Source organism: Artibeus jamaicensis, unplaced genomic scaffold (genome assembly GCF_021234435.1).
Source record: "Artibeus jamaicensis isolate MK-2021 breed Jamaican fruit bat unplaced genomic scaffold, CSHL_Jam_final contig_415, whole genome shotgun sequence".
Lineage (NCBI taxonomy): Eukaryota > Metazoa > Chordata > Mammalia > Chiroptera > Phyllostomidae > Artibeus > Artibeus jamaicensis.
Window position 1 is genome coordinate 37,731,628 of NW_026521823.1, and position 24,643 is coordinate 37,756,270.

Here is a 24,643-nt window from a genome sequence, read left to right on the forward strand (position 1 = left end):
GTCCGCTGTGCCCCTGGGCCGCTTCCGGCCTCCAAGTTAGTCGTCACACGGAGGCCCCGCCCCCTCGAGGACACGCCCTCCACTAGCTCAGGCCTGGGGCGCGAAATCAATTCCTCTTTTTGAGACGTAGCTGCAGAAGAAACCTGGGGCTAGGATCTTCTGAAGTTCCCAATTGAAAAGGAAGAGTTTGCATTTAAAAGGAAGAGTTTGGGTTGTTTTTTATCACATAATGCCTTAAATAAACGGCTGTTGTAAGTGCGGTAAATGCCACATTTGTTCTCAAAAGTAAGTTCATTCATTTGTTCAACAAAGTTTCATGAACGCAGAGGCAGACGAAAGTCCTGTTTTTGACACCCTTCCAATTTCTGGGCCATTGTCTATGCCTCTTAAAGGTACACGCGGAAATTTGTTGAAATTTTGGAGGAAAAATCTTTAATGTAGTTTTCACAACGTTTTTGTATAGTGTCCACTAATTTGCGATAAACTATTATAATTGGGATTGCCTAGTCCGGCGTCTGAATCCCGGGGGTGGGTGGGGTGGGTGGGGAATCAGCATCTAGCTTCTTAAAAAAAAAAAAAAAAAAGGAAAAAATGCGAATTTGTTTATTACATTTATTTTGTTCTTTGACAAACACCAAGGAATAGGAAAACTTTTTATCAAAACTATTGATGAAACTTAAAAAGAAACTGGTACCACGAGGCAGTCTTGTTGAAATCAGCAAATTAACGTGTGGGAGCAGAGCGAGGAGATCAAGAGCATTACACGTTCCGGATGACGTGCCAAGCTATTTTAGAGACCGCGGCTAGAGCCTCTTTGCAAGTGGGCTCAATCAGCCGCTTTGGCAGCAAGAATCCGTGTTCGCCTGTATCTCGAAGTTCGATTGTAAAGGAGTATTTGATGCCCAAGTCGTAGACCCAGTCATCTGGACCTCCGGGAGCTAAGTCTGCAAGAAGAAAGCAATAAATTAGTTTTTGAAATGCAAATGTTTCATGTTAACTGAGAAAATGGGGTTTTCTTTTCCTACAAATGTAAATTGCTTAGCATTTTTCTGATTAAGTACTGTTTCCTGTTGAAAAGGGAGATTGGAGAAAAACAAGTTATGAAGAAAATTAAAAGTACCCAATCACATTACCGAGAACTGTTCATCACCATTAACATTTGGCACTTTTTTCTTTATCGTTGTTGTTAACACCGTTACACACGTCTGGATTTCTACTCCCCCACCTGCCCGCCTCCACCTAGCCTTCATCCCCACCCCTCCTCCCTCCATCATCATCATCGCGCTGTTCTCTTTTTTTTCCCCTCAGTGCAGGCTTTAACCAAAATTTTTAAAAATAATTTTAACTTACTTTTAATTTTTTTCTACATTAATTTTTCCTACATAAATAAGATAATTCTATACAGTCTGTTTTGTAACATAATCTACCATGATCAACTTTATGTATTGATGAGTTCAAATAACTTTTTTAAAAAGATTTTATTTATTTATCTTTAGAGGGGAAGGGAAGGAGGGAGAGAAATGTCAATGTGTGGTTGCCTCTCATGCGCCCCCTGCTGGGAACCGGCCTGCAACCCAGGTATGTACCCTGACTGGGAATCAACCGCGATCCTGTGGTTCACAGGCCCGCGCTCAGTCCATGGAGCCACACCAGCCGGGAGTCAAATCATTTTTAACTTATAGCACTTGCACTGTACCACTCGATATAAACTAAGTTAAATATTTATTTGGAGACCTTTAGAATGTTTCCTCATTTCTGAGTAATGAACAATCATCCTCGTTTACACATAACTGTTTCTTTGTTCCTTTAGGATCTTATTTCCAAGAAGTAGATTGCTAGCATGAGGGTATGTGCTTTTTACAGTTAGGCTATCTGTTGCCAATAACCTTCAAAAGAATTGAACCAACTTATACCTCCACTGGCAAGGTGTGAATATGTCCCTTCTCTCTGCCACATCATCCATGGGAATTTTGCATTTCTGGCAGTTTTATGGGTAAAAAAATAATATCAAATTATCTTGCTTTATGTTTCTTTCATTACCAGTGAATTGCACATTTTGTTCAGTACGGTACATTTATTGTACATGTTTATATAGTTTTAATCAATTGTCTCACTCATATTTCCATGTGGTCCAATTTCTAAATTGTTTATAAAAGCAACATTAGTGTTGTTAGCCATGTGTAATATGGGGAGGGTTTTTCTTTCTTATTTGGCTAGTTAGCTTTTATCACAGTTTATTACAAAGCATTTACATAAAAATATTCTACCTGTTTGGAATTTCTTTTGGAGAAAGGCATGTTAGTAATCCCATGATTTTTTCTACCTAACTAAGCAGGTTCCCCAGCCCTATTAACTGAATGATCTAACATCCTTAACTGGTTAGAATTGCCTCCTTTATGAGATGCTGCGACTCCTCATTTATTTGAGTGTCTTCCTGTATTCACCAAACTCTTATCTCAATCCAGCTCCTATGGGCTCATTTCCACACTATCTTAATTACTACAAGTTTCTAATGTGTTTTAATACCTAGTCGGGGCAAATTCTCCCTTATTGGCCTTATTTTTTTGGAATTCTACAAGCTCTTCTCCTGAATTTGTTCTTTCAAGTGAAGTTCAAAATCATTTAAGTGTTCGTTGGGATTTATACACAAATTAATTTAGAACAACAGACACATTTTCCATATTGCTTTCCCACTCAAAAAAACATGACAGTTTCCTCCTTTTGTCTTTTTGAATGTACACTAGTAACATTTTCTAGGTTTTTAAATATATATGCTATATATATATTTTGTGTTTGTACACACATATATACTTAACAATGATTCCATATACAAGTTCACAGTCAGCCATCTTACCTAAATTTTTAATTGTTGCTAATACTTTTGGTTAATTTTCTCCTGTTTTTCAGGTAGGCAACCATAGAATTATGCAAAGTGATCTTTTTGCTCCTAATATTTATGTGATACAAAGGTGTTTACTGAAACATTGTTTAAATATTGAAAAACATCCATCAATGGTGGGTTATTCATTTATTCAGCAAATAGGTCTGACAACCGATATCAATATTTGTAATTTGTGCTTCTAGCCATTATTCCCATGTTTCTCTCTCTCTCTCCCTCTCTCCCTCTCTCTCTCTCTCTCTCCACACACACACACACACACACACACACAGATGCGCCCTGAATGAATGAATGAATGTGTGGAGAGGGACTGATCGCACTGTGGCAGGAAGTTGCTCCCCGAGCTCCTCCAGCTCTGAGGCACTATGGTCATGCTTCAGGGAACAATGGCAGAGAACAGGATAGGAATCGAGAATGCTCCCAATTGTGAAAGGAAGCCGCGGGGTTTCTCTATGACACAGCAGGGACCTGTGTCAGTAAAGGCAGCAATGGAGCAGTAACACCAAGAGACAGAGGTGCCCTGTGGGCCAGACTGGCCTCGGTTCGCCCTGAGACAGTCTGGGGATGTTGAGAAGGAAGAAGTTTCTGCTTCTGGACTTTCTACTAGGAGGGCATCTGGTGCCCGAGCCATTTATTGAAAATAATATGAATGTGATTGATTATTCATATGAGTGTGTTTTTATAACCCTGCCAGTCATACCTCTTAAAGGAAGCTCTGGGACTTTGAATGCACCATCTCTAGGCCTTTTTCACCTGCCATTCCCTCTCCCTGATTTCCCCCCACTTCTGTTTGGCAGCCACTTACCCAGGTAGGTCTCCCAGACTGTCACCTGCAGAGAGAGACCTTCCCAGGCCACAGTCCCTCAGGAGCCTCTCTCCCCTGCAGGCGTCCTCAAGCCTGTAAGCCTATTTTGTTTTCTTCACTTATCAATGGAATTAGACTCTATTTTATTATCTAATTATTTACATCAGAGATGGAAAACTTTTCTGTAAGGGACCAGATAGTAAATACAAGGTCTGGCCCAAATAATGCCTCTTTTTTTTTTTTTTTTTTACTAGAAAGTCTTTTATTACAAAACCATAAGCATGTCCTTCTGGAACATAACAATATCACCATCAAGCACACCGTAGGACATTTTAGGTGAAATGTTCAAATTAAAACTATAAATTATTACCCCCATATTATTACCCTGCCAAACACATGTAAGCAGGCAGGTGTTACTTGTGCCAGACCCTGTGTTCTGGGCTTTGTGGGTCACAGAGTCCATGTCACGGCCACTCGGCTCGTCAGTCACGAAACTGTCAGAGACAACATGCAAATGAACAAGTGTGGCCGAGTTCAGAGAAAACTGCATTCGGGAACACTGAGATCTGAACTTCCTCTCCTTTTCAGAGGCCACAACATCTTATTCTCCTTTGGATTTTTTCCAGCCATTTACGGAAACGGAAAGCCATGCTTCGCTCTCGGGCTGTACAGCCTGCAGGTTTGTGACTTGCTGACACTCAGGGACCTGTTTATGTTACCGTCTCCCATCTCCCCCTCCAGCTTCGAAAGAGCAAAACCACTGTCTGCTATCCCACTGCGGGTGCAAGGGAGTCCCTCAGTCAAGAGCTTCCAGTATAAATGAATTTGAAATATTTGTTAGGAGTTTGCCATATACTCACCACGGTGATACAAACCATGCAGCTGTTTGCAGCTGTATGCAGCTGATACAAAGACATTCAGCTGCAGTGAGCATGGGCTGTGCTGTTCGGCACCGGCTGTCACTGAAAAACAACTAATGTAACAGTCCCCTAGAGGTGGATAGTGTTCAGCCTGGTGGCCCTGGGCATCTCACATGTTCCTTTGACCTTTTATGGCCTCTTCTGCTTCTCTCAACTGGTGCGATGCCAATTCTATAATCCCAACCTTATACCAATGAGCATAATTTCTGAAATACCATTTCGACTTCTTTTTTTTTTAAATACTCACTGGACATAGCTTGTTCAGTGCCGTCATGGCCACAGTGCTTCCATCTGTATCTGTTATAATCTAATTGTTTTGCACATGACCTTGTTTAAAGAGTCCACTGAAGAGAATTCAATTGACACAGAAACACAGAACACCCGGATTTTGTGAGGACCAACCCCACAGCTCTGCAAGGTCGTGAGAAGAAATACTCACACAGGCTTTCCCAGCCGCTGCCGTACGTGTACTTGGTGCCTTTACTGGCGCTCTCGATGGCCTGGACCGCCTCACTGGCCACCAGAGACTGAGGGCAACAGGACAGAAAAACTCAGTTAATGGAAAGTCCTCGAATGGGGCAGGAAGAGAAGTTTCTAAAGAAAAACCAATCAGAGTCACAGACTCAGAGTGTACTGTATGCAGAAACGTACAGCAGGATGGTGGTCGCCAGGAGCTGGGGTGGGGGTGGGGGGCTGGGAGAAAGGGGGTGCTGCTGGGCAAAGGGTACAAACTTGCAGTTGTAAGATGCTTAAGTCCCAGGATAGAATGGACAGCTGGTGACTACAGTTAACAATTCGAGTTACATACGTGAAAGTTCCCTAAAGAGTAGAGCTTTCCTGTTCTCACCGCAACAAGAAAAAACAGTCATGATGTGAGGTGACAGGTGTGTCAATTCCCTTTATTGAGGTAATTATTTCACAATATACATGCCTATCAAATCACCTTGTACGCCTTACACATACACAATTTTATATGTCAATTATATCTCAGTAAAGGTGCGGAAAACTATCTATGAGAAATCTGCATTTATCCAGAAGGTAAATCAAGAAGAATAAATTAACTTTAAAAATACATTTTGTTTTTGCTTTTCGGGTTTTTGGGTTTTTTGTTTTGTTTTGTTTTGTTTTGCATTATGGAAATCACAGTTGAGTGACTCTAAACATAACTCTTCCAGTACCTTGAAATTTTTATTTAATTTGATAAAAATGTTAATTCTTGCCTGCCTTTTTTAGGAGTTTATTTTGTAAAATGAAGTATAACTATATTCAAAGGCAAACAACTTGGGGTTCTACCATTCCTAGACAAAAGCATCACCAAACTGTGACTCCGACGTCTCTAACCGGTACCACGCCAAAGTGTGCCTGACCCCCCTCTCATCCCTCTCAGAAACTCTGTTTTGTTCTTGTGTGAAATGTCTAATAACTCCCAAAGACGCATCCAAGACAGAAGGTCTCGCCTTTGGTATGGAGCGAGATAATAACTAAGTCTGCGTCCCACTGCACTTGGGTCCAGCTCTTCCTGACCTTTGCTGAGGTGCACCGTCCCTCTCTTGGACGGCCCAGAGGAGCTCCAGTGGACACGAGGCTCCGCCATTCCCTTGCTCACAATAAAAGTTTGAAAGGAACCCTACTGTCTACAGAATAAAATGCAAATTTATTCTGACATTCGAACAAGCCAACCTTATTTCCACCAGCTGACTTCATTGGCTCACGCTTCACTGTGGCACCCTCCCAGGCCCCTGAACCTGCTTCCCACAGGGACGCCCTTCCCTTCCCTGTCTGTCTACAGAAATTCTGTCTTCCCAATGCTTGGCGGAAACCGTATCTATTCCTGGTTGTCAACAGTGTGCTCTCGTTCCTTCTTCTTTACTTTTATCGCACTCTCCACTACATTCCAAAAGTGTGTGTGGGGGTGCTCTTGTCTCAATGCTGCAGTTTGAGGTGTTTTCTGATACGACCCTTGGGGTTAAGGAGGTCAACGCGCAAACAATTCCTAAGGCTCATATCGAATTGACGGGCGCTGAGCTGGGACGATTGTCTGGAGCAGAAAGCTAGTGACCGCAAAGCAGATGCAGAAGTCCAGAGACTCACGTCCTGGGTCCTCGCTTATACGGCTCCACAGGTAGGTCACACCCAGGTGGGATGGTTGCCCCCTGATCTCCAAGGGGAGTCTGATTTGTTTCCTAGGAGAGCCCATCTGCTGTGTCGAAGTTCGTGCCCTCTGGGTAAGCCCTGTGCTTCGCTTCCCTTCAATGAGCCCTGACCCAGAGTTGTCCCCAGTAGAGTCAGACCAGAACTCTAGAGGGGTTTTCTGATTCTTGAACCAAGTGTTCTTTTTACGTCTGAAATGCTAATGATAAACATAATTGAGCAGCACTTACCAGTTCCTCGTGGTCTTTGCTTCTGCTTCTGTTATAGGAATACGGGAACACTATCATCTGAGAGTAGGAATGCATAGTGACGTAGGCTTTAATGTGGTTGATGTTTCTTCTTAAGAAGCCGGCCACTGCCTTCACCTCGGGTTCCGACTCGGGGTAGGGGCCACAGTAGACTTCCGAGCACGAGAAATTCGACGCGCCTCTCTCTGCGGTACAATCAATAGTCTGGGTTTATGAGGGACATGCGTACTAGTGGGATTTGTGATTTCCCTCACAATGGATTCTCCTAACATCTACAGTATAACATTGTTAGATCATGGATTAGACAGGGCTCTGTAAAGAGCGTGTTTTCAATGGCCACTAAATGTTGTTTATGTTCCTGCTTTTTTAGATTTTTATTTATTTATCTTTAGTGGGGAAAGGAAGGAGAGAGGGAGAAACATCAGTGTATGGTTGCCTCTCGTGAGTCCCCTGCTGGGGACTGGCCTGCAACCCAGGTATGTGCCCTGACTGGGAATCAACCCTCGATCCTGTGGTTCACAGGGCTGCACTCAATCCACTGAGCTACACCAGCCAGGTCTTATGTTCCTTTTGAAGTCATTTATTTATATGCTGGTAGAAGACATACCAGCATTTGCAACCTGGAGAAAGTCTAAGGGAGTCTTAGAAATGCTAGCCCAGTCTCCAAACCTCTGGTTATGTGAGAAAAACAAACCCTATCATCTTTAATTTATTGTAAGTTCACTTGATACATATTTTAAAAATCACTTATCAATATAGCCCATAAAAGAAAAGTCTCATTTGGGGACTCAGAATAGGTAAGTCTGTTTTCAGAGTGACTTCTAACTTGGTAAGTGGGTTAGTGACAAAATGGATGCTGATACTTGGTGCTGGAGTGACGTTTACTCACTCCTTTGAAAGATCATAGCACGTACAGCCTGTCACCTGCCATCACTTCTCCTTTCTGTCCCTAATTCATGGGGATGCATGTCCAGGGAGCCACCTCTGGGCAAAAATTTATTCCCTCCTGGCAACAGTTGACTAGCTCTGAACTCGGTCCCTCACTGAGGTTCTGAAAATCCAAGTCCCTTCACAGATAACTTCACATCGAGATGAAGATTCGAGTCTCAACCCCGCCGCCCTGTGGAACAAAGCTCACGACAGCAACCCCGCCAGCTGACACCCGCCAAGTGTGTGCTGCGTGTGTGTCAGGGACTCCGCAGAGGTCATAGAGACACCTCACTGAACCCTCACGGCCGCCCTGCGAAGTGAACACCGTTATTTGAGGAGATTCACTAACTCTCATCAATCTCCACAGCATTACATTGGACTAAACTGTTCATTATTTAAATGATCTCCCAAATCGGATGGGCCTCCCCTCTCTTGTTCATTGGAGATAACGGGCCTTTCTCCATGAACGTCATCTTTTAAACGCAGAGACGTTGCTCCGAATGAAACAAAGAACCTACCACACCAGTGTCTGGAAGCGAAGTTCCTGTTCAGGTCTGTTCCAATGCAAATATTGTTTCCATGGGAAGAACGGTTCTTTCTCCACATTCGGTCCTGAGTAAACAAAATACACATAAGCATGGTGGCCATGTCTGTGGTTTTAGGAAAGACATGACTTTTATTTATTCATTTAAGATTATATTAATTATTGTTACAGAGAGGGAAAGGAGGGAGGAAGAGAGGGAGAGAAATGGTGCGCAAGAGAAACATCCATCAGCTGCCTCTCGCACACCCCCCGACCAGGGACCAAACCTACAAACCAGGCATGTGTCCTGCCCGGGAATCGAACTGCTGATCTCTGGGCCTAGGATGATGCCCAGCCCACTGAGTGATACCAGCCAGGGCAGGAAAGGCCTGACTCTGACAACCGCAGTGGCCAGGGACATGTTGCTCTCCTGCAAGCCCACCCCTTCTGTGGTCAGTGGCCTTACAGCTCTTTTGCTGGGCTCGTCATCACATTCACTCACACGGCTTGAGTGTGAGCCAAACAAAATCATAATGTTTGTTTGATCAGGCTGGACCCAGACAGATACTATTTCCACCTGGTTTTGCTCGGCTGCTTTTTGGCCTCCCTGTTCGTCCTTATTCCATTTAAAGTAAGTTGATGCATCGTCATTTTGAGTTTCTTCTAAGAAAAGTAAGACACCGTAGTGTTTCAACTCAAATTAAGACTGTGAGACGTGAGTTTCTTTTTTAATAGAAGTACGTTTGACATCTCACATTGCATAAATTTAAGGCGTAAGGTGTACTGCATGTTGACCTGAGGCATTCACATATTGTAATATGATCGCTATTGCAGCGATAGCACCTCCACCCATCACATAATTATCATTTCTTTTTTTGCGGTGGCGATCATAAAGATTTTGTCTCTTAGCAAGTTTGACGATCATGCTGCAATATTGTTGAGTCACACGTTTCGATGCTCTTTACACTGAACTCAGCACTCTCTCAACGCTCCAGGGGACAGAGCAGAGAGACTCCCCCAGCCTCAGGCCCCCTTTGACTCCAGTTGGTAAACACAGAGCAAACTCCTCACTGTCTGCTTGAGGAAACCTAGGCAATGTGATCCTGTAAATCACTGCACAGACTTGGGGTTCCGTCACTGAGGTGATGTGGCTGGCACTCTTCCCCCCCCCCACCAGTCCTCCTACCAAACCACCCAGTCCCACCCGCACCCTGGCTGATGGTTTGGTAGCAACAGTTTCCCTGGAGAAATTAGGTTCTCAAACTGCAGGGACTAAATGGCAGAGTTAAGTTAGAGACGCAAAGGACAGCTGGAAAGTGGCAACAGCAAAAGGGTGGCTCAATGCCACCGTGATTCAAGTCGAAGGCATGGATTTATTACAAGATCAACACAGAGATGTGACCATTCCTTGAACACCAGATACGTATTATGTGCTGTGCTCAGCATTTCTCATTTGCTCGGTGTAGGATTTGCCCACCCACCCCCACCTGAAAACTTGGTTTCCCAGCATTCCTCTTACCTGGGATGATTTTTTTCACCAATGTCCATTCCAATCTCTTCTGCATAAACTCCCCTTACAGTCAATGGCTCCTGGCTAATCTCCTGTGTTTCTAATCATGGCAATAATTCTCACCCCCCTCAGTGTTTCCATGTGCTGTGCAAGTAGGCGTCTCTGAGCTGATATATGCTCAGTAACATTTTTGTGTGTCCCCCCCCATTAAAGGAGAAAGGAATGGGCTTCAGATTGTTTGAGTGGTTTACATGAACCATGATCTTGATGGACCAGAAAGCTATTGATAATGGTCCCCAGTATAGATGACATTGATGGAGACACGCATGCTCATGCTTGAGTTAAAAGATACCAATTCACATACCAGTTAGAATAAAAGTTCAATTATGATTCTGTTCTAGGTCTTCCAATGTATGACTTTATAAATCAAAATGCTGTTCAAAGGATTGCTAGTAGGAATAAACGGGTCCAGGCATTTTTGCATCAAGGGTAGTGAATATTTCCAAAAGAGCTACAACTGGACACTGTGCACAGTCTGGTGAGAACACAGGGTCACAGTGAAGTGCTCCTGCCTCTAGAGTTTTAGGAAGTACAGAGGACAGAATAGGTTGAACTGCAACATGGCAAAATGCAATCAGAAAGTCCAGACAACGGGAGACTCTTTTGTTCAATGCAAATATTGCGAGGAAGAGTGAGAGCAAGAGCACCTATGGATCAACATAGAGTTCAAAGGTATACAGAGCAGTCATGGCAGCGTAGCCTTCTTTGGATCCTGAACCAGAGAAATGTGATAAAAAGTTATGAGAGAATCGGAAATTGAAATACTGATTGAACCTTTCATTTTAAGTTACTGCTGTTAATGTTTAGATATAACTGTACTCTGCTTACTCTTTAAAGACCTCAGTTAGAGATGGATGCTGAAATATCTATTGGTGAAATGGTATGATGTCTGAGATTTGCTTCAGAGTAATAAAAGCAAGATAGAAGCAGGTCGGGCATAGAGATGAAAAAGATGGGCTACGGATTGATTATTTCCGGAACTGTCTGACAGGTACATTGGTGTTTACTATACAATTATTTCCACTCATGTATAGTTGAACTTCTCCATACTGTTTTCATAATGAAACCATTGTTCCTAGACCCAGGGTTTTATGAATGATTCAGCCTGTGTATTCTGCATCCACAAGGGGGCAGGTGTTTATTTTCTTTGCCTTCACCTACCTTTTTCCACGTGTAGTCGTAACCATCCACATTAATTATGGGCATAACATAGAAATCCATGTGCCTCAAAATATTGGTGTGCCGGTGTTCTCTCCCATAGAACTGAGTCACCTACAATTAAACCAAGGATGGTTAATACAAGCTCTTTTAAGTTCTTCTAAACTCAGTCTGTTTCTTTTACGTGCTTTTCTTTTTTAAAAAGTCATGTGCCATGTTCAGGTTTGCAAATTTAACTTTCAGGAAGAATATCGGTTCCTGGAAAGACTGAATTCAGGGCACTGAGCTGCCGAGTGAGAGTGATGTAAACTCCTTGGAAATGGGACAAATGGTTCTCCCATTTAATGGAGGCAGAACACAGAACCATCCGTTTTCTAAAGTGTCCTTCGAAACACAAAAATAATTAAATGAAATTAAATTACAAAACCCATAAGATCCACTACAAAGATTTAAGGAAGCAAAAAACCCTAAATATATTCCACTCCTTTTTTAATAAGCCACATCAATCAGAGATTCAACCTTGTCTTATGCCCAGACAGGACTAGAGACAATTTCTACATTGTCTTCACAACTTGTGGAGTTAAATTTTTGCTGCATTGGAGGGTGTTTTCTGTGCATCAGATCAGTTGGCTTTAAAATCAGCAGTAGCTTTTCCCAGATACCGGCTAGGAGTTTCTTAACAGGCCTCACCTGACACTGCCTATGGGGTGGGGGGGCAGTGTGGCAGCCGGGGCAGGGGGAAGGGAGGTAAGTTTGGGAGGGACCACAGTTAAGGACGACTTCGCCCATGTGAATTAGAGTCCGTGGGAATGGAAATTTCTCTCTGGCCCCATCCAGGTTCAGTTCCAGAATGCAAAATAAATGTTCTCCCTGTTGCTTTGCGCCTTTCTCTCTCCACCAACTGCTGCTTCAGCCATTCCCTAGGGTGAGAGAAGCTACCGAACATGGGGAAGGTTCCAGATCGCCAAGTGCCTGGGCTGTGTTGAGTGTCTAGCCAGTGGGGAACTCCCCCTCATTTGGTTCGGGGAGTACCAATGTTGGGGGGCGGAGCTTTCCGGTGGGTTTGGGGAGGCTGCAGCTCCCACTGCGGGGAAGGAGAGATAGTGCGTCAAATGAAGGTGGGTAGAGACGAGTTTGACGAGACCCAGAGGAGGCCAAACATGTCGACGTTCAGTGTAGCTCAGTGGATAAGACGGCTCCGTTGAAGTGGCAATCTCTTAATCTCCTCACGCATCTATCTTGTGTTACCGTGTACACGCAAATCAGAGACGGTAATACCCATTATGAGGGCACACATATTTTAAGTTATCTTGGGGTAGCTATGGCTCTTTGTATACGTCAGTGTAGAGGACATATGTGTCCGTTTTAGGGGATCTAAACCATAATTTTTACGTTTTCATCATTAAAGAGGTCTAAAGTAATTAATTTTTTTACTTTTATGATGTACTCTTTGCCTTATATAAATATGTATTATATATAATACATATATATTATATATATATATGGGTTTTCAATGCCATGTCCTTCTTCAGGGACAAAAATCCCTTATTATGATATATGAGAAGATATGGTCTGCTCAGTGATGTTGTACTTCGATGTTCAGTTTCCAAGAGCAAACTGTGGCAAGAGATGTCTGAATAATTCAAATCAAAAGAAATCAACTGAGACTCAGCTTAGTTCATTGCTTTAGTTCTTTCTTCCATCTGTAAAAAATATTGTCATGGCTACTATTTCTGACTCACTTTCCAGTGTTTGGCCCTGGCTAAAAATGTGGGACGGAAGAGGCCGACAGCCCTTCAGCTGGTTGAAATGCTGGAAATCGTGGTTCTCAAGCATAACACGCATGAAAGTCACCTGGGAAGCTTGGGAAGATGGTCGCTGGCCAAGCCTCACCCCCAGAGATTTTTAAATCAAGAATGTGACCCCCGGGAAAGGCCTGTGATAAACAGCCCCCTGACACTGTACCGGGGGCGTCGAGCACACAGAGAGAACGTGAGTACTCACGTGGCCTGTGAACCACAGGCAGAAAGCAGGAGAGACCCACTCCCTGGCATGGATGCCGCAGTCGATCCACATAGCAATTTTGGGCGTTTGCTGCTTTCTCGAAATCTGCCCAAAGGAAACCAAACATAATAACAAGAAGCCTCAGAATGTTAACTTCCATTTATTCATGGCTTATCTCCAATCCTTGTAACAAAGCCAGGACACATGCATTAGTGTCTGAGTTCCTTCGAGAATTCTCAAGGAAAGTTAAAGGCTGGTGAGAGCAAAGGTGGAGAGACGGAATCACATCGCCGGTGCGAGTCGGAATTAAGGAGTGAAGCCAGGAGCCCTGACTTTAAGGGGTCGTATTCCCCAGCGTTTAACCAGTCATGTCGGGGCTGCAGGTGGAGATGGAGAAGGAGAGTCCAGAGAACCAGTGCTTCCCACCTCATTGGCGGGAGGTGGGAACGTGTCTGTGGGTGGCTTGGTGGATAGTTTTCCGTGGTGGGCGTCGGGCAGAGAAAGGCCTGGGAAAGGGGAACCGGGGGGCAGAACATAAACTGGGGCTGCCTCGCCACTTCCCCAGGGTGCGTTGCGCACTTGTGATGTGCAGACTGTTTCCCCATTTCACACAGGAAGAAGCACACCTTGAACGTCCCACGAACTGCTCACCAGCAGACCGGGGACAGAAGCCTTGTTCTGATTCACAGGATGGGGGAGGGGCGCAGTGCAAGTTGTGGAGTCTCTGGGAAAAGGGACTTCTCCTCAGGGTTTCACAATGGTGGCCTCTGATGTCTTCAGAAGAAATCCCCAAAACACCTCTGAACAATAGGAGTTATGTTGGGTTGGCCAAAAAGTCTGTTTGTGCCCTGGCTGGTGTGGCTCAGCGGGTTGAGTGCCAGCCTGCAAACTGAAGGGTTGCCAGTTCAATTCCCAGTCAGGGCACGTGTCTTGTTTGTGGGCTGGATCCCTGTTTGGGGGCGTGCTAGAGGCAACTAAGTGATGTATCTCTCACACACTGATGTTTCTCTCTCTTTCTGCCTCCCTTCCTCTCTCTCTAAAATAAGTAAATGAAATCTTAAAAGCCCATTTATTCATTTTCACCAATAACGGCATTGATTTGTATATTTGGAGTATGTCGGCTCTCTGCCACTATTGGCTTCCAGTGGGGAGAGGCCAGGGTGCTGCTGAACATCTTCCGATGCATGAGACGGCCACATGGCGAAGAATCACTTGGCCAAAATATCGGTAGTACCAAGAAACTTCACAAACCACTTTTGACACATTCTATCTATCAGCCGCAGCAGCTACTCCGTACACTGCACAAATCTTTTTTTGTGTTTCAGTTGCATTTTTACCTTTCTTGAAATAATAAAACATAATATGCCAAAAATGTTGCTTATTTTCTTCCATCTTCAATATTAGAATGGCTGCACAAAAAAGTCACCAATTTTGATATTTTTTTAAATGCATGCTGATGACGGCTGTCACGATACAACAGGACAAAATTGTTTCTAATGAAGTTAAAGACAACTGAGCAGTACTAGAGCCGTCGTAGGAAAAAAACTCAATGAACTTTCTGGCTAGCCCAGTGCTTCCTTTGCTTGTCAAAATTAGATAGAGCACAATTTTAGAATGTGGGGGCAAGGGAGAAGGGTCTGGTAAGTCAAACAAATATGCTGGGTTGGAATTCCAGAACGAGAAGAGAGTTAGGTTTTCAGGTCGCCATCTGCACCGGTCAAGGCGGATTTTTCCTCACTAACCTGGAGGCCTTCATTGAGAAAACAGGTGAGGCAGTCACACGCACCGACCATAAAGGGTTAAAGTGTGCCAAGCAGAGAACTTCCTGGCTGATTTAACTATTCACTTTAATAGTTAGAATCCTGAGCTGCCTGAATCAGTTGCCTTCTGAGTGTGCCAGGCCAGCATCTTGGTACGTACTGGTCCTGACCCTGGGAAGATGGAGGGTCCCCAGATACTTGGGTCACATCGTTATGCTCACATCCTTGGTCTAGTAAGAGCTGGAAGGAAGCATGCAGCAAGCATGGACTTCCAGCCTGCCCAGCTGGGTCCCAGAAACACAAGTTCCCACATCCCAAAGAGTACACCCAGCACAGCTGAAACCAATGTCACGGGCGGGTGGGCCATGATCACGTGGCTCCGCACTGCCTGGCTTGGCTGCTGAGAGGATCCAAAGTTTCACGTGTCTCAGCTCAGATTAAAACCCAGAAATCCTGGCTCAAACTCTTACCTTTGGATGACCAAGGAGGCTCATCCAAGTGATAATGTTAGAAAACAACGTCACTAAATCAAATATTTCCCCGATGATTTCAATTTCTTCAGAGCTTCTTTTCAATTTAAAAAATATATATTGTTGTGGGGTAGGGGGGAGTGGTAAAAAAGCAGAACTCCAGAAGTAGACATTAAAGGACAGAAATTGGTATACGTAGTTTCACGGCTCCTAAGAATCCTTCCTGTGGCCGTATTTACTCACCTTTATTCAGGCCAATGTGTTCAACTGAAAAGAACCGAAGAGACTGAGGTCGGAGGAGAAGCTCTCGTCTGTATCAGCCCCACAGATGGGGCCCCTGAACTTCCCTGTTCTCCTCCTTCCTCGGTTTGCTTGTTGGGTTCTTTCTTTGGTTCTAGAAACGGTTCCACTGTTAGCGTTTGTCCAATCACAGGTTCTGTCTCTCTCTCTCTTTTTCCTTTTCCTAAGTGAGCCAGTCAGAGGTGGTGGTGGTATGAAGACAATAATCCAGACCACACCCCTCATTTTAAGACAGTAGGTGTCGAAATTCAAGAAAGTTAATGGTTTATCTATGTCACATACAAGAAAGTTCATTCTAACACTGGGGTTTCTACTCAAGGACCAGCACCGCATTAGTAAAGGGGAAAAAATTAACCCCACATAGTTGAGTGTTAAAGTGGAGGAAGAATAGTAATACAAATATTTCCAGAACTCAAAGGAAAAAAAAATTCCAAGTTACAACAAGCACTGCAGGAGGATGAACACATTCTCCAAAGGCAAAAGGTCGACGACTCCCCTGATAACTTACCTTTAACACATAAAGTGGGCGCTTCTCATATGAGGATCCAATGTGGATTTTTTCAACCACGTCAGGATACCGCTCGGTTATAAAGTCTATCCAAGAATAGATCTGTGGAAGCGGAAGCACACAGTTAGTCATAGAGCAAGTTCAAAGTGTTGCCCTAACACAAAGTGTTGCCCTAACGGAGACAGGCAGCTCCTTCAAAGGAAGGCGAGCCCACTAAACTTCTGTATGTAGAAGGAACGAGGAACTAAAATACGTAGGGTAGGATGTTTCTTCGGCTGTTTAGGAAAAATCAATATAATTGAAGTTTTGAAAGGTATCAAGGGTTAGAGAAAGAGTACTGAGAAACTTTCCAATGAAGTAGGAAAAGTTCATTTTTAAAGCACCGTATTTTGCCATGTATAATGCATACTTTATTGCCCAAATTTATGAGGGAAAAATAAGGACGTGCCTTCTACATGGTTAGTACTAATTTGTTAGCAGTACATAAAATTTCTTGTTCCTTGTATCTGTTCTTGTGTTTTGTAATTATTTGTTACACAAAATTTCTTGTACCATAATATGTTCAAAAATAAATGCTAAAATTCTTTTATAATACAAAAAACAAGTATCTAAATATAAATAAATAAAAACTCGAATTAAAATGAAAGATATTTTTCTCGAACGTTTGGGCCAAAAACATGGGTGCTCCGTATACACGGCACAATACGGTAAGTCTCCTAAGCCTTGTTTCTGAAGGCTCATAGAATCCCTGCCTCTGTGTGTAAAGTCTTTTTACCATTCATTTGCGAGCTCCCTTTTACACGGAACTTTTTTTTTAAGTAACTTTTTTTTTTAAGTAGGCTTTTCCGAGTCACCTAAGGAAGCCCCGGGCACTGCCCCTGACTCTATCAATGGTGGGGCCTTTGTCGCCCCCCAGAGGCCTGGCCACTCACAGCAGACCTGTGACATGATGAGGGGTGAAGGTGAGTACAATCTAGAGAGAAAAAAGTTCTCTTCGCCCTGAAAAGGACTTGGGCTCTGGACCTGCCTCCCTGATGGACATCTGGTGGCATCTGTGATTTCAGTGGGGGGTGGGGGACAATGAATAAAAAAGCCCAGGCCTGACTTTAGGGTCCGCTTCCAAGCAGGGGTTGAATGATGGAACTTGACTGTGTTTGGATGGAGACCGACTTCTCAGGGGCCGTAATTAAATGTTTGGACCTTCTGAAACAGGAATAGCCAACCCTCGACCTTACTTCTGGAAACTTTTCTGGAGCTAATTTCCGACAGCAACCCCAGGTGACGGGGACGCATGCACCGTTCCCCCTGGGGTCCTCTCACTGTAGCACACCAAGGGTGAGGGGTCCGAGTCCGTGACTGTCCTGTGCTGGGGGACCCACCTGCCACCAAACCCCAACTAGGCTGCTACCTGAGGTGTCAGGGGTCCTGCCACCGGGAGTTTTGAGTTACCCTTCTAAGGAATGAGTGCACCTGAGAGAATGACCACGTACAACTGTCGTGCATTCCAGGGACATGCAGCAGGCTTCCGCAGACAGGGGAGGCTGGGTCCCATGATGGGAGCGTTACAGAAATCTTTATTTATTCCACAGTCTACACGGAGGCTATGAAGGTAACCGCCTTTGAATAGCTCTCCTCTTTGGCCATTTGTGTTAAAAAGTAATTTGTGGCCCTTTTGTTTTTCTCCCTGTTTCCTTAAGATCTGCTGGGGACAGTCACCAGGAACACCTCCTACCCCCTTGGGGTGAGGGCTGGAGGAGCCATCAGGGCTGACGGGGAAGAAGACCTTGAATTTATTTTTAAAAATACTTCTGTGTAAGACATCTCTCTCTTCCTACTGAACTCCGCACGGCAGAAACGTGTCTACCTTCTCCATTCCTACCTGGACTCTCAGCCCTGGGCATCAGGTTTGCTTCTGATGATAGATGGTGGAGGGAGGGAAGAATTCCAGGCAAAACAGAGGCAAGGGAGGAGAGAGGGGGCGGGGAATGCCGCCGTAATGCCCGCACCCACCAGCCAGGCACAGTGATTCTCGAAGCCGACTGAGCTGTGGCTTAACTGACAGAAAAGGGGCAGATGCTCTCGAAGATTAAACAGAAAACTGATGTTTTGTTATTTAAGGCTTAGATGTCTGGAAACATAGACATGGTCTTTAATCACTTCTGGGCACCTAGCCAAAGATGTTTAAAAAATACTTATATTAAGCAATGCAGCCATCTACTCCTGTGGAGGAATAAAAGGTACTAAGGGATTTTTATTCTTTGGCATAAACTGTGTAGAAAAGAAAGTCCTCCAGGGATTTACCCTTTCAGCCATTACAAATAATGGTGCTCTGAGGGTCGTGCAAAAGTTTACTGATGCCAACTGAACATCGCCCTCAGGTTCCCTCTAGAAAAACTGGAACCCGTGAGGAGTGAAAGAAAAAGTCAATTTCTGCAAGATGGAAGCACAGACATTCTTATTCTTATTCTTGCCCTTATTCTTATTCTTATTCACTTCACAGGCTCCTCCTGAGGGGAATACGGTGGACTTATTTATAGTGTACTGAATATAAGTGAATACATTTGTTTAATTCACTGAGACACTGTGGCAATTATTCAGTAAGAGGCCACAGAGACATGATTCACTAGACTGTTCGTTGTATGGCAGTTTAACAAAAAGGCCCCGTTTTTTATTCCCGCTGTCCCTCCGCGTGCGGCACTACACCTGGCCGCAAGAGGTGCCCTTGGCTGCGGACCAGCGGCCTGCTTAGCGGCAGTTCCCCACCTGCGATGCCGTCTCCCCGGCGGGTATCTACAAAAGGATGAATGACCACCACCTGAGCAGCCCAATCGTGGCGTCTTTTACCTTCTCCCACCGACTACGACACTTTAACAATTGCCCATCATTGAAATGGAAATGCCAGCTCAGAGAAGATAGTAACTCTGGAGAGAAGGCTGATGGCTTACTTCATTTAGGGAGTGATAATTTTCATAATACGCGTACGGGGCCCGGGGCCTGATGGTGTCGTTGGAAGTCTGCTGGCGGATTAGCTCTTCCACATCTTCCATCAGGACCCTAGGTGAGGAAAGGGAGGGTGAGCAGGTGTGTCTCAAAGGGGCTCTGATTATCCCACGGGGCCCATTGCGGCCGCAACAGCTGAGCATGAGTGGAAAAATCACGAAGAAATCTAAAGGTTCTTCACGTGGGAAACGGCCCCACCAAGGACTGCAGGTGAGCCGAAATGCACATCCCTCTCGGCTCAGCCGACACGGACCCTGGAGAGAAAGTGGTTCCTACACGGTGCATCTCCTACAGCCTCCAAAATCCCCCCCTTCCCCCTCCCCCCACGGTCAGCGATTCTCCACTGTGCTCCATTTAAGTGTCTTTTATGTGAACATCTAGGTTAGGGGACAGTTTTGTTCAATCGGGGTCACGGTGTTTTATTCTATCTGCAGTGAGAATCCCAGGAGAAGATGACGGTCTTCTCTTTTTGTTTTTCATTGTGACCACTGGTGACCTGCCCCAGGTGTTCTGCACAGTTGGAGGTGGCCAGACTTCTAGGGAAACAGAGGCACAGGGAAAGGGGAGGTATGGGAAAGCCATCTTATTTAATGTCTCTCGAGAAGTGTCACGCCGTCAACCGGGCAAACATTTTAACTGAATGAAGCCATTCATCCCCTGAGATGACCGGGTTGAAAGGCAGTTATCATTTGCATAAGGCCTCTCTACTTTTACTCAGGCCGACAGATGGAAGCCACGGCTTGGACAGCAGAAAGGCCTGAATCCAGCTCCTAGCCCTGCCGTGTTCTAGCTGACCCACCTGGAGGAATTCATTCATCAGTTTGAAACCCTTTTCATCTGCGTAACAAGGACAGTATTTGCCTCCTGAGGTCAGATGAGGATGGAGTGATACAAAGGCTCAGCACAGTTCCTGGGAGGTAGTCAGCGCCTACCATAACGTTGTTAGTAATTATCACAGGGTATTCTCCAAAGGCTGCCAGGCAATACGCAGAGGAGAGAGAGTGTGCCTCCAGGAAGTGCAAGGGCGTCAGAGGACCCTGGTGTTTGGACAGTGGATACAGAGAGCAGACGTTGGTGGGAGACTCAAGAGGAAGAAGGTGTGGACTCTGAGCAGGAATTGCATTGGGTGCTTGTTCATCGAGAGGCAGACATTCAGAAATGTTCACTGACCTAGTGAAGGGAGCAAACCCTCTCTACCAGCTGCTTTTTCGAGAGATACCACACAGTCCACTAAAGTGAATGACAACTTTGCTCCCCAAGTCTAGGGAGAGAGCAGAGGGACTATATGGAGGAAGGAATTAGGAGGAACTCTAAGACACTACACAGATCACTGAGTCTAACCGTTATTTTGAGATAAGGGAGTGAGGTCGTGAGAGGTTAAACCACTTGTTCAAGGTCACAGAGCCAGCCACTTGGCTGTTATGGCCAGCCCATTCCAGAGATTTCCATGTTGCCATGTTTAATGCAAGTATTTATTTTTCCAGGATGCAATTACGCCATCTGCTAATCTACTGCATCATAAGTGTTTATAATAGCTACTTAATAAATATCAATGATGCCTACCTGAATTGGACGCCACTGTCTTGTAAATGGGCTTTCACATTGGTCATATCAGACGCATTCACAAATAAGTGGACTTCTTTTTCCTTCGTGATAAACTCAGCTGTTACTGGCTTCCAGAGAACAATCTGCAGTTTCAAGGGGGAAAATCGATAAATCAAACAGCGATTCTCAGCTAACACCATGAAAGCATGTGTAAAGGAACAGGAAAGGTGCCCCCGGTCACTGGCCCTCATTCGTACACACGGCATTATAAACATTTGTTTTATGGGAGGCTGGTTGTATTCTTCCCTGTGACTCCAGTTGCTAAAGAGGATTGAGTACATAGTAGGTGCTCAGTAAATATTTGGTGAGATGATGAGTGAGTAGATAAAGCTACTCATGTCCCAGCTGTCTAGAACTGGATGTGTACGTCTGGTGTTTAGAGGAGAAATGACATTTTGTCTGGAAAGCTGATTAAATGGTGATTTTCTTTAATAAATATTCCATATTCTTGATGTTATCATCACGCCGGTGTTTCTCTCTCATTATGACCTCTCAACAATGCCTTCCACAGTTGTTTACGCTTTTTCCTATTTCCTCACACTTTTTCCAAGCACTTCCACACTCATTTCCTTTCGTCATTTCAGTAGCAGCTTGCTACAGACGAGGCAAGGGCCATCGTCTTCACAGTTCCGACAAGGACATTAAGGCCCAAGGCTAATGTGTCTGAAATCACATACTTCCCAATGGCAGACCCAGAACGCAGTTCTCAGGCTCTGATGCCCCCCCTGGTGGCATGTCCGCTACCCTGATGAGCTGGTGGTGAACATCCGTGCTCAACTCTTCTGTTGGGAGATGCATGGTAGACTGACCTTCCTGGCTGTTCCCACTCGTGACCCACCAGAGGCTGAGGCCCTGCTGCCCCACTGGCCAGTGATCAAGCACCATGGGTATGTTAATGCAGGTCCATTCCCACTAGCGGGAGTTTCCTCTCACATGTGGCTCACCACTGGTCCCGCCAAATCTTCAGGGAACCACCGTGGAGTTTGAGGTTCTTCATGCACAACCTTCCCTTCTGCACAGGTGTCAGGTGCATTATGGTCGAAGGGCGCCCCCTGCCCTCTACCCCTCACAAGCATCTCCCCTAGGACATCTCTCGAATCTTGAATCTGGTCCAACTGACAACCACGGAGCCATCAATTTCCTCCCACCATAGTTAGTAACTCGCATCCATTCTCCACACTGTAAGCAGTGTCTACACTTCTGGGGAGATGGGTCCCAGGCACGAAACTTTCAATACGTTTTTCCCTGGTAGTTTTGATGTTTACTTCTTGGTTAAAAATCCTTGTTGTACATGCAAAGTCCTATTGGACTTCTATGTTTGTAGCACCTCTGGAAGTCTGTGCATGTTTTGAAGCCCAGGTATGATTATGCAGTTGGCTGAAAAGCTAATAACACAAATGAAGAAGGTTTGATTTTGGAAACCAGCAAAACCATGTGCTACGGGAAGAGGAAAAGGCTGTGAGAAGGGGCGTTTATCCCAGCTCTAGGTAAGCTAGACAACATACAGGAGAGAACACGGCACCAAATACCTGCACAAAATGAAGCCAATACACAGATAAACGAGGGGGAAATTACCTCGTGTGTTGTGGTGAGATTCTGCAGGATTTGAACTTGCGTGGAGGTTTTAGGAAGAGCAGACAAGACCTGGCCACTGGGGGGAAAATACAACAGGATTTTGATGTTAAACAAAAAGTAACAAAAAGGATCAGTTATACTGGGAGGGGCTTTGAGATCATCATAAAAAGAAAACCAGCTTAAAAGGTGAAAAGGAGGGGGTCTGGCTGTGGATTGAGCGGGTGTTAAACAGAGAACAGACGCGAGCTCATTCTTTCAGCTCCTGGGCAGCTGCCACGTTCACCGCTCTCCCCTACGGAACAAGACCAATTTTGAAAACGTAAACGGTAGCTGGCGAATCAATGACGATATTACACAAAGCCACGAACTATTTTTACCACATATTATAGATGCTAGTGGACTCACTTGTGTCCCCCCGAGTGACTGATAGTAGAAAACCCTAAAGGGACCGCTCTGCTGCGCAGAATAAGAATCCGACATGTCCATGCAGCTGTTCTCAGAACGCCACTGTTCTGCCTTTTATATTCCAGGCTGAATACTCATGCGCAACCCAACCTGCTATTTAACCTTCACCCTCTTCTCCCTGCTGTGTTTCAGGTGTAAGAAGAAAATATGTTATCTACAGTTAATACACTGTAGGTGTGCTCAGGTGTGAAGAATTACTTTCTACAAAAGTGTCTCTGCCTTTCATCTCGTAGACACTGAATATCCATGCCATCCAGGGCCCTCCCGATAACAGAACTGGAGCCGCGTAAGAAGAGAGGCCCTACGTCTCGTGAGAGCCTTGTGCTGAAATCTGTGACCTGTCCAGGGAACACGGAAAGGTCCTGAAACAGCTGGCCTCCACACTGTGACATGCGCTCCCCAGCCCGGCGCACCGGCCGGATTCTGGGCGGCGTCAGCAAGTGGGGAAGCGGCCCACAGCCCGCCCGCCAGGGTCGCTCGGTTACCTCTGAAATGCGAAGACATGCTGCTTACAGAAGGTGACGGCGGCTACGAGGACCCCCAAACTGGAAAACTTCATCCCCACGGCGATTTGCAGGAAAACAGAACTCTCTGAAGCAAAAGGGCCCCGGAGAGCGGGTTACCTAAGAGCCTTCTTTACACACTGGTTAAAATATAACGGCTTGTTTCCCCTCGTTGCTGTGATCAATCGACCTCACTGGCATGGCCGCTCTCTCTCCAAAGGAAGGGACAATGAGAGCTGCTTTTCGTTGAGACTATCTAGCAAATATTTAACTTCTCTGGGAAGATGAGGCCAAGAATGAAAGCGGAGCAAGGCGGGAAATGTGTGGCCACGCCAGGTTTGCCGGAGAGCCACGGCTGCCCAGTACTGGCCAGTGGACTGTCCGCCATGGGGAGGGCGTCCCCCACAGAGTCCTGCAAAGTTCTTCCCTGTCCTCTGTCTTTTTCAACTTTTTTGACCTAGATAAAACACACGGCGAGTTTCGCAAATCTGTGGCTAACACAAGGACGAGAAGGAGAGACCGTGCGGGGGACTACAGAATCCTCACTCAGCAGGATCTTTCTCGGTCTGGCAGGATGGACTCACTCCCAGGAGAACGGGAGTGCCGTGTTGTGGGGGGCTCCGTGGAGCAGCGAGTCCGTCAGGTGACCCTGGATCCTGTTTATTTAGGGAGGACCACCCTGCCCAATAGCCACGATCTACCTCGGGGTCCATGTAGTGTAAGCCCCCCATTTCTTTTCTTTTTTAGAAAAATGCGAGTATCTGACTTAAGATTTGGTTGCCAAGGCATCTGCTTTGGAGAGACCACCTCAATCCGGCGGAGGCGCCCTGCCAGACGCGGGGGGGAGGGAAAGGGCCACAGTGGAGGCCGCGCTGTTCGGGGACCTGGGTTGATGTCAACACCTGGCCATTTGGGCTACTTGTTTCCTCTCCTCCCGGGCTCGCGTCCCCACTCTTCTGTGTTAAATTCACCCAGAAAGAGTCAGCCCGGGAATGCTGGTCAAGATGGCAGTGTAGGGGAGTGTGGGGGCTCCCCCGGCCCCCTGCCCCCGTGGTCACATCAGAATGACAACGGAGCTGTAGAGGGATCCGCCCGGACAACCGGCTGCAGCCTGGCTGAACGGAGCTCCTACAACTGAGGACAGAAAGACGCCACGTACAGACCGGCAGGCGGGATGGACGTGGGAAAGGGGCGGGCCCCACGCCCACAAGTGGCGTTGAGAAGCAGGAGGGCTATGTCAGCTGCGGCG

General features: G+C 45.6%; 1 protein-coding gene across 1 annotated transcript; it reads right to left on the reverse strand.

Annotated features, from left to right (window-relative positions):
• Nucleotides 1-598: 598 nt before the first annotated feature.
• On the reverse strand, nt 599-23,585 carry CPB2 (carboxypeptidase B2). The gene is made up of 11 exons (XM_037129552.2): nt 23,377-23,585; nt 22,427-22,502; nt 20,810-20,934; nt 19,192-19,300; nt 16,247-16,348; nt 13,209-13,313; nt 11,208-11,318; nt 8,472-8,565; nt 7,006-7,208; nt 5,064-5,151; nt 599-944 (listed from the first exon to the last, which is right to left on the reverse strand). The coding sequence occupies exons 1-11, from the start codon at nt 23,448-23,450 to the stop codon at nt 760-762; spliced, it is 1,272 nt and encodes a 423-aa protein (XP_036985447.2). The 5' UTR covers nt 23,451-23,585; the 3' UTR covers nt 599-759.
• Nucleotides 23,586-24,643: the final 1,058 nt, after the last annotated feature.

Excerpts from the sequence above, each read along its gene's own strand:
- CPB2 (XM_037129552.2), bottom strand. The coding sequence starts at position 23,450 with ATGAAGTTTTCCAGTTTGGGGGTCCTCGTAGCCGCCGTCACCTTCTGT. Across the intron at positions 19,301-20,809 it reads GACAGTGGCGTCCAATTCAG|GGTCCTGATGGAAGATGTGG; the intron begins GTAGGCATCATT and ends TTCCTCACCTAG. Across the intron at positions 13,314-16,246 it reads GCCCACTTTATGTGTTAAAG|ATTTCGAGAAAGCAGCAAAC; the intron begins GTAAGTTATCAG and ends TCCTTTGGGCAG.